Raw genomic sequence first — 12992 nt, 5'->3', positions numbered from 1 at the left:
GGAAATGGACCCACAGTTACAGGGTCAACTCACCTTCAACAAAGCCGGAGAGAGTATCCAGTGGGAAAAAGACGTCTCTTCTGCAAGCGGGGTTGAAGAAAAGGGACAGCAACACGCTCAATGAACCCGGACTGCGTTCTTACACTGTGCACGAAAATAAACTCAGAACGTATGGAAGGGGCGCCCGGGGGGGCTCAGTCTGTTAAGCATCTGGCTCTTGATTTCGGCTCAGGTCATGATCTCACGATGGAGCCCCACGTCAGGCTCTGCACTGACAGTGTGGAGCCTGCTAGGGATTGTCTCTCCCCCTCCCTCTCTCCCTCCCTCCTTCCCTCTCTCTCCCCCTCCCTCTCTCCCTCCCTCCTTCCCTCTCTCTCCCCCTCCCTCTCTCCCTCCCTCCTTCCCTCTCTCTCCCCCTTCCTCCCTCCCTCCCTCCCTCTCTCTCCCTCTGCACTGACAGTGTGGAGCCTGCTAGGGATTGTCTCTCCCCCTCCCTCTCTCCCTCCCTCCTTCCCTCTCTCTCCCCCTTCCTCCCTCCCTCCCTCCCTCCCTCCCTCTCTCTCCCTCTGCACTGACAGTGTGGAGCCTGCTAGGGATTGTCTCTCCCCCTCCCTCTCTCCCTCCCTCCTTCCCTCTCTCTCCCCCTCCCTCCCTCCCTCCCTCCTTCCCTCTCTCTCCCCCTCCCTCTCTCCCTCCCTCCCTCCCTCTCTCTCCCTCTGCACTGACAGTGTGGAGCCTGCTAGGGATTGTCTCTCCCCCTCCCTCTCTCCCTCCCTCCTTCCCTCTCTCTCCCCCTTCCTCCCTCCCTCCCTCCTTCCCTCTCTCTCCCCCTTCCTCCCTCCCTCCCTCCCTCTCTCTCCCTCTGCACTGACAGTGTGGAGCCTGCTAGGGATTGTCTCTCTCCCTCCCTCTCTCCCTCCCTCCTTCCCTCTCTCTCCCCCTCCCTCTCTCCCTCCCTCCTTCCCTCTCTCTCCCCCTTCCTCCCTCCCTCCCTCCCTCTCTCTCCCTCTGCACTGACAGTGGAGCCTGCTAGGGATTGTCTCTCCCCCTCCCTCTCTCCCTCCCTCCTTCCCTCTCTCTCCCCCTCCCTCTCTCCCTCCCTCCTTCCCTCTCTCTCCCCCTTCCTCCCTCCCTCCCTCCCTCTCTCTCCCTCTGCACTGACAGTGTGGAGCCTGCTAGGGATTGTCTCTCCCCCTCCCTCTCTCCCTCCCTCCTTCCCTCTCTCTCCCCCTTCCTCCCTCCCTCCCTCCCTCTCTCTCCCTCTGCACTGACAGTGTGGAGCCTGCTAGGGATTGTCTCTCCCCCTCCCTCTCTCCCTCCCTCCTTCCCTCTCTCTCCCCCTTCCTCCCTCCCTCCCTCCTTCCCTCTCTCTCCCCCTTCCTCCCTCCCTCCCTCCCTCCCTCCCTCTCTCTCCCTCTGCACTGACAGTGTGGAGCCTGCTAGGGATTGTCTCTCTCCCTCCCTCCTTCCCTCTCTCTCCCCCTCCCTCTCTCCCTCCCTCCTTCCCTCTCTCTCCCCCTTCCTCCCTCCCTCCCTCCCTTTCTCTCCCTCTGCACTGACAGTGTGGAGCCTGCTAGGGATTGTCTCTCCCCCTCCCTCTCTCCCTCCCTCCTTCCCTCTCTCTCCCCCTCCCTCTCTCCCTCCCTCCTTCCCTCTCTCTCCCCCTTCCTCCCTCCCTCCCTCCCTTTCTCTCCCTCTGCACTGACAGTGTGGAGCCTGCTAGGGATTGTCTCTCCCCCTCCCTCTCTCCCTCCCTCCTTCCCTCTCTCTCCCCCTTCCTCCCTCCCTCCCTCCCTCTCTCTCCCTCTGCACTGACAGTGTGGAGCCTGCTAGGGATTGTCTCTCTCCCTCCCTCTCTCCCTCCCTCCTTCCCTCTCTCTCCCCCTTCCTCCCTCCCTCCCTCCCTCTCTCTCCCTCTCTCTCTCCACCCCCCCTCTTTCTCTCACTCAAAATAAATTTTAAAAAATGGATGAAAGACCTAAATGTGAGACAGGAAGGTATAAAAATCCTAGAAGAGAGGGGCGCCTGGGTGGCTCAGTCAGTGGAGCGTCCGGCTTTGGCTCAGGTCATGATCTCATAGCTCATGAGTTCAAGCCCCAAGTCGGGCTCTGTGCTGACAGCTCAGAGCCTGGAGCCTGCTTCTGCTTCTGTGTCTCCCTCTCTCTCTGCCCCTAACCCACTCGCATTCTGTGTCTGTCTCTCTCAAAAATAAATAAACATTAAAAAAAATTTTTGTTTAAATCCTAGAGGAGAGAATAGATAGAAAACCTCATTGACATCAAGTACAGCCATTTCTTTCTAGACACGTCTCCGGAGGCAAGGGAAACAAAAGCACAAATGAACTACTGGGACCTCTTCGATATAAAAAGCTTCTGCACGGCGAAGGAAACAATCAGCAAAACTAAAAGGCAGCCTATGGAATGGGGGAAGATATTTGCAAACGACATAGCGAATAAAGGGTTAGTATCCAAAATCTACAAGGCACTTACCAAACTCAATTCCCCCAAAAACAAATAATCCAATTTAAAAATGGGCAGAAGACACGAACAGACGTTTCTCCAAAGAAGACATGTGGGTGGCCAGCAGACACAAGAAAAGATGTTGGGGCGCCTGGGGAGCTCAGTCAGAGTGTCCGACCCTGCTCGGGTCATGATCTCATGGTTTGTGAGACTGAGCCCTGTGTCGGACTCCTTGCTGGGTGTGGAGCCTGCTTGGGATTCTCTGTCTCTTTCTCTCTCAAAGGAGAAGAAAAAGAAAAACCCACTAATTCAGAGAGATACGTGCACCCTCTGCTCGTAGCAGCAGCAGCAGCAGCAGCCAGGCTGTGGCAGGAGCCCACGTGTCCATCCGTCGGTGAACGAGTAACGATGTGTGTGCACACAATGGGGTGTCACTCTTCTACGAGAGTAAAATCTTGCCGTTCGCTCGGATGTCCCTCGTGTGGGATGTACAAAACGAGGCAAGTGGGCAGACACACAGACCCTGAATACAGAGAACAGACCGATGGTGGCCGGCCGAGCGGGAGGGGGACAGGCTTCAGGTCATGGGAGGAGGCTCCCGTAGGGAGTACAGCCCGTGGCGGCTCTGTCGGTGACCGACAGCGGCTGCCGTCGCGAGCACCGCGTCACGTGGGTCCCGTCACTGCGGCCTGGAGCCGATGTAGCTGTGCCATCTGTACTTTGGTTTTGTTAAGGAAGAGGCAGGGGGAGAAACGGGGAAAGAGACTGGGGGCAAAACCGAAGAGATGGTTCTTTGACAATGATCAGGAAATTGGTAAAGCTTTAGATTGATCAAGAGTGAAAACCTACGGACAATAAAAGAATAATGAGGAAATATATATTTTTCTAGTTGACTTGACAACGTAAATGAAATGGACAAATTTCTTGAAACATCCAAGCGGCCACCATGACAGCAAAAAGAAATAGAAAATCTAAGTAATTCTGCCAAAGAATTTATTTGTAATTTAAAACCACAGAACTCCAGGCCCAGACGGCTTTCATCATTAAATTCTAACAAACGTTCAGGGAAGAAGAGATATGCCAGTTTAGAGACGGTCTTGGCAACACGGAACGTTTCGCTCACCTCGTGAGGCACCACGGCCGTGGCTCCTGAAGAGGCGTGTGTGTGGTGTATGTGGGCAGGGTCGCATATGCGCAGGGCGAGGGAGGGTGAATGGGGACAGGGACATGTGTGGCAAGGGTGTGTGTGGACAGGGGCGCGGGTGGTAGGCGACATCATTCGCGTCTCTTCTCCCCGCTGACGGACCCACTGCGCCCCGTCAGGACTCCACGGACATCTCGCAGGGACTGGCGAGCGACCGGATGCCTGGTCCGTGCGGAAACGGGGGACCCGGAGCGGCCACCACAGTCTCTCAAAAGGACAGGGTTGGAGGGCGTCTGCTGCCCTTTCCAGACCCGCCAGGAGGCCTCCAAGGAAAACCGGGAGCCATAGCCTTACAACGACAGGGGAGCCACGGCAGCCCGTGAGGAGAGGAGAGGCGGCCTGTGCCGGCCCTGAGCACGCGGAGGCCCCCGGAGGCAGGGAGCGGTGAACGTGACCTCACTGGGGTTAAAAACCTCACTCTCAAGTCGGGGCTGAGGGCGCAAAGAGGCACCCACAGGCCAGGAGACACTCGCACAGCGCCACCCCCGACGAAGGGGGCAGGTGACGTGAAGGACGTTCCATAAACGCAGGCTGAAGCCGCTGCCCCTGGCGTGGCCGCTGCGTGTGGCCCTCCGGACGCTCGCTCGCCATAGACACCTGCCCACGAGAGCACCTCCACTTGTGATCGCCCAGAGCGGCAACGGCCCGGGTGAGCGTCCACGGGAGAGAGTGGCGGCGTGGCAGTGGGCCCTGCACAGTGCTGCGGCAGTGGCCAGAACAACAGCCAGTCTGTGGGCGGCACGGATTGGGCAGGGGCCCCCGGACTCGGAAGAGCCACGCTGTGATTCCACTGGTGTGTGTTTTCATCGAGGGGATGTAGATCAGAGCAGGGGTCCCCTCTGTGGGTGGGAAAGGGGGCCCGGTGACTGGAGGCAGCAGGGAGGGAACTTTCTAGAACGGTGGCTCCTGATGCCGAGAGGAGTCTGTGCGTCATGACGCCCACGCCTTGCGGAACGCCGCCAGCAGCGCTAAGACCGTCGTGTGTCTCTGGATGAAAAGCGCACCTCACGTTTTCTAAAAAGAAGGGATTCGGTCATTCCTCAAGCAGGTGCTCTGGAAGTTTCGTCCGCGACATCACGCTGTTGTCAGACTGAGCCTGACTCACGGGCAGGGATCGCCAGCCTGCCTCTCGTCGGCCCCTGAGCGCGGCCACGGAAACCGATCCGACTGGGGGCTTAAACCATCGTGGGCGACTGCCACGTGCTGCCACGTAGGTCATCATCTCTGCTGCTTCCTCTGAGGTCCTAGCGCACGCGTGCGGGCGTAAACACCGCACAGAACTTCTGCAAGTTCAGAAAATAGGCGTGCTGGGTGGCTTCGTGTGTGCCTGTCCAGTTGTGGACACCCTCATCCTTGCTGGCGCGTGAGGCCGCCTGCCCGAGGCCCTGACCCACCGGGGACCCCGCCTCCGCAGCCAAGTGTGAGTCACTGCACCTCTGGCTTTTTGCGACGACAGCACCGTGGGGGCCAGGCGGGTGGGCGCGTGGGCGGGCCGTGAGGCATCCCCAGGTGGGCAAGGGCCCACGAGCCGCTCTGTGCCCCAGAGCACAGACCTGGGACACCTTACACAGTGAGGACAACGCAGGTTCCACGTTTCCTGAGATCCCTTCATCCGTGAGGCCCAGATGGGCACATGTGACAGTGTCATGACCACACTTTCCGTATACGGTTCTCAAGCACGTTCTCCACCACCCGCCAGCCACCCGTCGCTCACGTGTGGCCGGGCAGAGTTTCCAAACAGCCAGTGGCCCCCCTTTCTGGAGGAACCAAAGGCAAGAGAGCAGGGACGCTCGGTGCCTGTCCAGACCACAGGCTGCTCTGACCTCCCGCACGTGCTCTCTTCCTCAGTGTGTTTTGGGGAGTGGGCGGGAGGCCGGTGGGGGCTGGGGGGGCGGGTGGGGAACAGGACGGTTCGGAGGGGTGGTGGGCACAGGGATGGGCTCTGCCGTCACAGGAAGCTCAGGGCAGAGAGAAGGAGCGCTTTTGTGCGCGCGGTACCCGGCTTAGAGAATCCCCCGTTTCTTGCTAGAAGTTCTCCAGTCGGCGTGACTGGATAAGCAGCGTGAGCGGCACCGGGTCGCTCTCCGTGGGTGTCCTACGTGCCGAGTGCTGGCCTCTGGACACGGGGTGGGGACAGACCGCCTCCGGACAGGGTGGCCTGCGTTCCCTCCTGGGTGGCCTTTGCTGCATCTGCCTGTCGGGAGTCAAACAGAATGCTCAGCGCTTCGAAAAGGAGTTCGCCCGTGTGGACAGGTCCCTTGGAAAACACTCGAAACTCCTCCAGAGCCCCGGGTGTCTTTGTCTGAACCTGCTTTCCCTACAGGAGCCCCCACGAGAAGAAGAAGAAGAGGCACTCGCGGTCACGGACCGAGTCCAAGGCCGGGTCCCAGTCGGCGTCCCCGAGCAAGCAGTCCGCACGCCGGCACACGGCCCACTCGGCCAGCATCTCTCCCGTGGAGAGTCGGGGCTCCAGCCTGGAGCGCTCCAGGTAACCCCACGGACCCCTGCCCGTCGCCCGGACGGCGAGCGGGAGGCGGGCACGGGAAGCGGTCAGAGCTGGGGCCAGGCCTCGGGAGCACCCGTCCGGGAGTCCCTGAGCGGCCTGCTCCTCCGTGGCTCTCCCCGACGTCAGAGACGAGAGTGGGCGTGGGGCGGGCGGGCCACCTTCCTCCGATGTGGAGGACGTCCCACGGTCAGCTCCGCTGGGAAAGCCTGTCTTCGCATGAGGGCAGCCGTTCTGAAGCCGCCCGACAACGTTGCCCTTGTTCTCACCGGCACCCACTGGGGAGCCCAGCGTGATCGGTGGGGCAGCTGGGCACGGGGGTCCACGGTGTCCCGGCCCCAAAGGCCACCTGTCGCACCACTCGCTCCAAGCCCCAGAAGTCGGGGGGGGAACCGTCACTCCCGACGGAACAGGCCAGGTGATCTCAGAGGTTGTGGCTGTCACGTGGGTGGCCCCGTCGGCAGCACGGGCGTGGGTGTCCCTGTGGCCGTGGCCGTCGGGAGGCGTTTGCCAGACCCGCCAGCTGCCCGTGCACCCAGCGCCTGGGGAGGGGTCGCTCAGGAGGAGGGTGGCAGGCCCTACGCCGCGGGCCCACAGCCCCCGGGCGGTCACTCAGAACCAAGACGGGAAGGAGCGCTGGCCCGGCCGCCGCCGGCTGTGTGGGAGGTGGCGTCACGCCCCAGCGGCCCCAGCGTGGACCGGCCTTCCGGCGCTCCCGTCCGGCCCTGCCGTTCGCTGCGTGCGCCTCACGGAACGTGCGTGGAAAATGTTTCCTGAGTTACCTTGCACTTCGTAGAATATTTCAAACGTCTGTAGCCTGAGGCCTAAAAGCAAAGTGTGTATTTATGACGATGACGTGTCTTTTAAAGACACTAGTAGCGAATACGGTAAAATGCTTAATTTTGAAGCCTCTGACCTTTCTCTGTGTTCGCATTAGGGGCGTTTCTCAGGAAAAAGACGGCCAGATCTCCTCAGCAATTGTTTCCTCCGTGCAGAGCAAAATAACTCAGGTAACGGCCGCCGGCTCCCTCCCTCCCTCCCCCGCCCCGTCCCGAGGGGCCCCTGACCCCGCGGCCCGCGGGGAGCCCACTCAAGTCGGCCTCCCAGCCCCGCACGGCAAGCCATCCAGACCCCTGTGTGTCTCCCCGTGCAGGACCTCATGGCCAAAGTGAGGGCGATGCTGGCGGCTTCGAAGAACATGCAGACCAGCGCCTCCTGAGGCCCGGGCTGCGGAGAGCCAGCGAGCGCACAGACCCGTCCGCACGCCGTCCGTGCTCCCCCGGGACGCCCCGGGCCGTCGGCGGTTTTTGTAAATTAATTTTTGATGACATTTTCAGTTTAAGATTTTTGACCAGCAGTCTCTTACCTGTATATTTGTAAATAATATCATGTTTCTGTGAAAATGTATTATCAAATAAAATGGGAGGAAAACACCTTTTCTAGCTAGCGACTGTGGGGCGGTTTCTTCCTTGTTTAGCCTGTGAGTTTGTTTTTACCCTTTGCCACCAGGCTCCCGGTGGGTGGTTCGCGTTGCGGCCCTCGTCTGCGGCCCTGCCCGGGCCCCCCCTTGGCCCGGCCCCTGGGGACCTCTCGACGGTCGACTGGCGTCGGCCTCGGGGATGAGACACGGACCTGCTGCCCTGCCTGGGGTCGCAGGCCAGGTCACACGAGAGAGGCCGTTCCTGGGCCGGGCTTGACTCGCAACACCGAAAGGACTCGCTGCCCGGCCGAGGTCCGAGCTTCAGAGCGGTGCTGCCGTCGCCCTGCAGGGGGAATGTTCTGCTCTGCGCGTGCTCCGCCCGCCCTGCCCACGGCCCGGGCCCGGCCGGACGGAGAAGTGGAACTTGTCGGTTTTCCTTCTTCCAAAGTGGGCTCCTTCCCGGCAGCTGCTGCACCAGACGGTGGGGAAGACCTGGCGCGGGGCGGGGGGGCGGCTGTGTGCGGGCAGGCATGGGGGAGGCGGGCGCCGCAGCGGGCTGGACCCCGCCATCGTGTGTCCTTCCTGTGTGGCCAGCTTCATGCCGCGCCCTGTCCTCTGTGGTCCGTGTCGGCCTTTGAGACGCCCCTGCGGCTCCAAGGACCTGCCCGGCCCTGCTGGTCTCCCCCCCACTGGGCCACGTGGGGACTCAGCCTGTGGCCCCCGATGGCGGGCGGGCGGCCGCGTGCGGCACCCTCACGGAGGCGTTACGTCCCTGGCCGTGGAAGGGCGGGTCACGGCTTCGATTTTGACTCGAGCGCCTGCCCGCCATCCAGAAAGCCTCCGGCCAAACCATCGAGACCCTCCTGCGCCCTCCCCGGGCAGCGCGACCTCAGATGCCCGTCGCTGCTGCGTCGTTTCTGCGCTTCGGGTGACCTGGAGCGGCCGCTCTGACGTTGGTGCGTCCGTTCGGCCGGCCCCTTGGCCGGCTGTTACCCCCCAAGCGTCTTACCTGTTCGTCTTACCTGTCCGCACAGTCCCCTCAGCCCTTTGGGCGTGATTCATCTTTAAGTAATTTTCTTCCAATTCGTCCTTATCTTTGGTTCTGGTTTTCACGTGCAAACACGGCTGTTACCTGTGGCCGTTCGCTTCTTCCCGGGGCCTCCGGCAGGGCCCGTGCGAGGCGCCGAGAGGCCCGCCTCGTCCCTCCTCACTTGTTTGCGTCGTTAGCGTGCAGGGTGCCATTTCCACTCGCGGGAGTCAGAAACCAGAGTCACAGCAGGGAGGTGACCCCCGGGGGTGGGGGTAGCCTCACGGCCAGGTGGGCACAGCTTTGCACACCGCGCCCCGGAGAGCCCACCCAGACAGCCACGTGGCGTGGGTTGTGTGCTTGGGGGACCGTCCCACGCGGGGAAGTGGGAGGACCACGCAGCGTGGCTTCCCGTCCCGTGGGCTCCGCCTTGGTCCGGGGAGGCGCGCGCTCGGGCTGCAAAGACGGACGGGGACCCGTGCCGAGCTCGCCCACCGCGTGTCCTGCCACAAGTCCTGGGCGACGGGACAGGCTTCGGGGCGAACGCGCGACCCCTGCCGTCCTCAGGAGACACAGCCAGTGCGCCGGGCCCAGAGCTTTCCCCCTGCACAGATTCTCCCGCGGCTCCTGGATGCGCCAGTAAGAATGTTCTCCGCAGCGACTTCCCACCTGATCGCCCACCGGCTCCTGAGCCTCGTGGCGCTCGCTCGGCCGCGCTGGTTCCCCACGTGACCTGCACGCTTCCGGGGCCGACCCCCGGCCGCCCCGCCAGGTTCCCGGGTGAGGGCCCTTCGCCGAACCTGCGGCCCCAGCTGTCAGGTTGCACCTGCCGTTTGGTCACGTGGTTACGTATGCTCTCGTGGGGGCGCCGGGGTGGCTCGGTGGCTAAGCGTCCAAGCCCTCCACTCAGGTTGCGATTTCACAGGTCGTGATCTCACAGTCGTGGGATTGGGCCCCGTGTCAGCTTCTCCCAACTGTCAGGGTTCGAGCTCCGGCCGCAGCTTTCAGCGGGCACGGCGCACGCGGTCTCCGGGAGGTCGCAGACGGAGCCAGCAGGACAGGCCAGTCCCACAGGACATCAGGTGCCACTGCCCAGAGAAGGTGCGCGGGAGGCCGCCTCCGAGAACAGTTGACCCGCCCCGAGACCGCACACCCGGGGCGGGAGCCGGCGTCCACGCAGCAGGCTGGGCGCCACCCCCGGACGGCCTTCCCGAGGTCCAGGAAACCGGAAGTTCTCCCGGCTTCTCCGCCTTCCCGGGGCTTGCCGGTCGGACGGCCTGCACCGTCTCTCTGTCATAAACGCCGTCGGGGCCAGTGTGGGGCGTGCTTTGCAGAGAGGGGCCAAGGGTCATCTGTATGGAGATGACATGGGGACAGCGACCTGGGGGAATGAGGCAGGGCAGTGCTCACTGGGCCCTGGGCTGCCATGCAGAGGTCCTGAGGCAGGAGTGTGAGTGAGGGAAGGAGAAGGCGGAGGTGGGGGGCTCATGTTAGAGGAAAGGGTGGGATTGGGGGGTCTGGGCAGGACCTGCAGACCCCGCGAGGAGCTGGAATCGTGTCCCCAGTGCAACAGGAGGCCCTGTCAGTATCCACGTGGGGAAGGTGGCCCGCTTCCTACCCACGTGGGGAAGGTGGCCCGGCTGCAACCTAGGGAACAGCCTGTAGGAAGGCAGGGTGTGTGCAGAGGCAGGTGGCAGGCGGGTCGCCATGCTGGGCGGCCATCCCAAACCACAGGAGCCCATCCTCGGTGCCGTGTGCCGTGGCCTTGGGGCCGGGGTGGCGCTCTGAGGGAGACCCAGGCTGGTGGCTGCGTGCGGTCCACGCGGACCCGCCAGGACGGTCTCGTCTCAAGAGGACTTAGCTGCCCCGCCTGCAGCAGCCCTCTCCCCAGATGAGCTGCCTCTCGGGTTTGGGTGGACGCGCATCTGGGGGACACCGTTGGCCACACCACAGGGCGCCGGCAGGAAACCCTGAGGCTTGGGTTCCCAGGAGCGCTGGGCTGCCTCCCGGCCGGCCTGGCTCCTCCAGGAACTGGTTGAGGGAGAGCACGTCGCTTTCCCTGGCCCGCGTCGGGGCGCCTCCTGCCCTGCGGGGGAGCCGGGCCCGCACCCTGTGTGGCGTCAATATCCTCCTAGACTTGTGTGACCGTCATCGCCACCCGATTCCAGAACACTCCACCCCAGCCCCCAGATTAGCCGTCTGCGCTGCGTCTCCGGATGTGCCTCTTGTGGACACTTCCCACGTGGACTCGGGCACCGCCCGGCCCGTGGCTCATCAAAGCGTCACCTCCTGTGCGTCCGTCCGTGGCCCGTGGATGCTGGGCATTCCTGCTCTGTGGCCCTTGTGGGTAGCGCTGTGGTGATGCTCACCGGCAGACGGAAGTTCTCCGCCTGGTTCTCAGTTGGGGGAAGCCGTCGCCCCGTGCAGGGTGGACGCAAGGACCCTCCGGGGAGAGACCGGCAAGGGGCAGGGAGCGGCTGCGGAGCCCCTCAGGGACACAGGGCACGGGGACGTGGCCGGCACAGGGCCCAGCTCGTACTGAGGTGCGGCGTGGGCGTGAGGAGCTGGGACACGATGGGGTAAGGCCTGGGGACCCCAGCTCCCATGACCACGTCACCACGTGTCGGGACCCTGCCCCAGTGACCACTCACCTTCCGTCCAGGCTGAATTGTGTCCCCCAAACCCATCCGGGGGAGCCCTGACCCCCAGCACGGTGGAATGTAGCCGCGTGTGGAGGCGGCGCCCCACAGAGGTGACAGGCTGAAGTGGGGTCACCGGGGCAGACCTGTCCCATACATCTGAGTCCCCACGGGGGGCACAGCAGGACGCAGACACGCACGGGCCTCGACCACTGAGGCCACGGCGAGGAGACAGCATCTGCGGCCCTGGGCCCCTTGCTGGCCATCGAGGACAGTCCCGTCCCAAGATCTTCGACTCAAACACAGCGGCAAAGCCCCTTTCGCCACATAAGGGAACACGCTCTTGGATCCCGGGGGTTAGGACTGGGTGTCTCGGGGCCACTGTCCCAACACTTGGGATTCACGATTCATCCCCCGCCCTGGGCGCCAGCCCCGCAAGGGTGGGGATCTGGCATGCAGCCCGAGCCTCACCGCTCTGAGAGAGCGAAGGCAGGGGCCCCGGTCTAGGGCCACCACCGCCCTCCAGACGCCTGTCTCGGAGAGGGGACCTCATTTGAGTAAGCAACCTTTTGCATCCCGTACACATAGCACACTTCTCCTGTTCTCATTTTTATTGATTTTCAGTTACACAAGCAAACCAGAAACAGCTGCTCCTGGCGGGAATGGAGAACAGGCCGGGAAGCCGAAGGCCTTGACCCGGGGGGCCTCACCGGGTCCCCGTGACAGTGACTAATGAGGAAACCCACCCTGGAGAACCCGCCCTGGCAGTGGGGATGGGAAGGACAGGGGAAGCGAGAGCCGGCGGCCCGGACGGTGCGGGTCACGTGCACGGGCCTGGAGCATCTCCCTCGACTGGTCGTGAGCTTGGGCTGCCCAGGCACGGACGTCCCGCAGCCCGAGGCCCCAGGACGAGGAGCCGCAGGTGCAGGTGGCGGGAGGGAGCGCCTGGGGAGCGTGGGCGGAGCTAAGGCAGCTGCCCCTTGCCCTGCTGCCCGAAGTCATCACCGTGCGCTTCGGTGGGTTCCCTCCAGAACTTTCTCTCTGCTTTCACACGAGCGCAGTGGGAGACGGCGACGAGTGAGTGGCCCAGGCGGCAGTGTCACAAACCCCTGGGCTGACGGGGACAACAGGGGACTTCCTAAAGGAAATTGGAGGTGCTGACGCCACAGAAAGGGAGATGGGTGGCAGGCAAGGCTGGATCAAGGGCTCAGAAAGATGATAGAGACCTAGGTGTTCGTGCGTGCACGTGTGGTCGATGTAAATACATAGTTGTCTCGTGGCTTTTTTCTGATTACTGTTCTCTTAAAAACAATTTGTTTTTTCACTCAACAAACGTCTAAGCGGCCAACTGGTGCACCTGGTCCTAACTCCCAGGCAGTGCAACATCTCCCGGGTGTGTCCCAGGGTGGCCAGCCCAGAGCACCGCCCGCTCCCACAGCACCTTGTGGGTCTTACAAGAGGTGCCTGTCTCTCTGGCGGGACACAACACCCCAGGCTGCAGGGACCACAGATGGGCGGGCAGCGCCCTCACCCGCGTCGCGGGCCACAGTGGGCACGACTGACCAGGCCCGCGGCCCTGCTCTAGCCCGTCCGCCCCGCGTGGACGTCCGGGCAGCTTGACGTTAAATCAGTACATCCTGCACCCGTCGTCTCCTGCAAAGACGGGAGCGTTTTTCTAGGGCAGACACCAAGAATGCTGGCCATGGAAAACGTGCTTTTTAAATTTTAATATCTGCTCCC

At 62.7% G+C, this 12992-nt stretch overlaps 1 protein-coding gene across 3 annotated transcripts in view; it reads left to right on the top strand.

Moving 5' to 3' along the window:
- Positions 1 to 7608, top strand: part of SFSWAP (splicing factor SWAP) — a 70771-nt gene extending 63163 nt beyond the window's left edge. For all 3 annotated transcript variants that reach the window (XM_078435958.2, XM_078435957.2, XM_078435959.2), the window contains 3 exons: positions 5987 to 6151; positions 7104 to 7176; positions 7320 to 7608. In XM_078435958.2, coding sequence (XP_078292084.1) covers positions 5987 to 6151; positions 7104 to 7176; positions 7320 to 7385 — 304 coding nt within the window. In that variant the 3' untranslated portion in view covers positions 7386 to 7608. The remainder of the gene's footprint in view (positions 1 to 5986; positions 6152 to 7103; positions 7177 to 7319) is intronic.
- Positions 7609 to 12992: the final 5384 nt, after the last annotated feature.

Source organism: Panthera onca, chromosome D3 (assembly GCF_046562875.1).
Source record: "Panthera onca isolate mPanOnc1 chromosome D3, mPanOnc1 haplotype 2, whole genome shotgun sequence".
Classification (NCBI taxonomy): Eukaryota; Metazoa; Chordata; class Mammalia; order Carnivora; family Felidae; genus Panthera; species Panthera onca.
The sequence above is the reverse complement of the archived record's forward strand: the minus strand, read 5'-3'. Positions and strand labels throughout refer to the sequence as shown.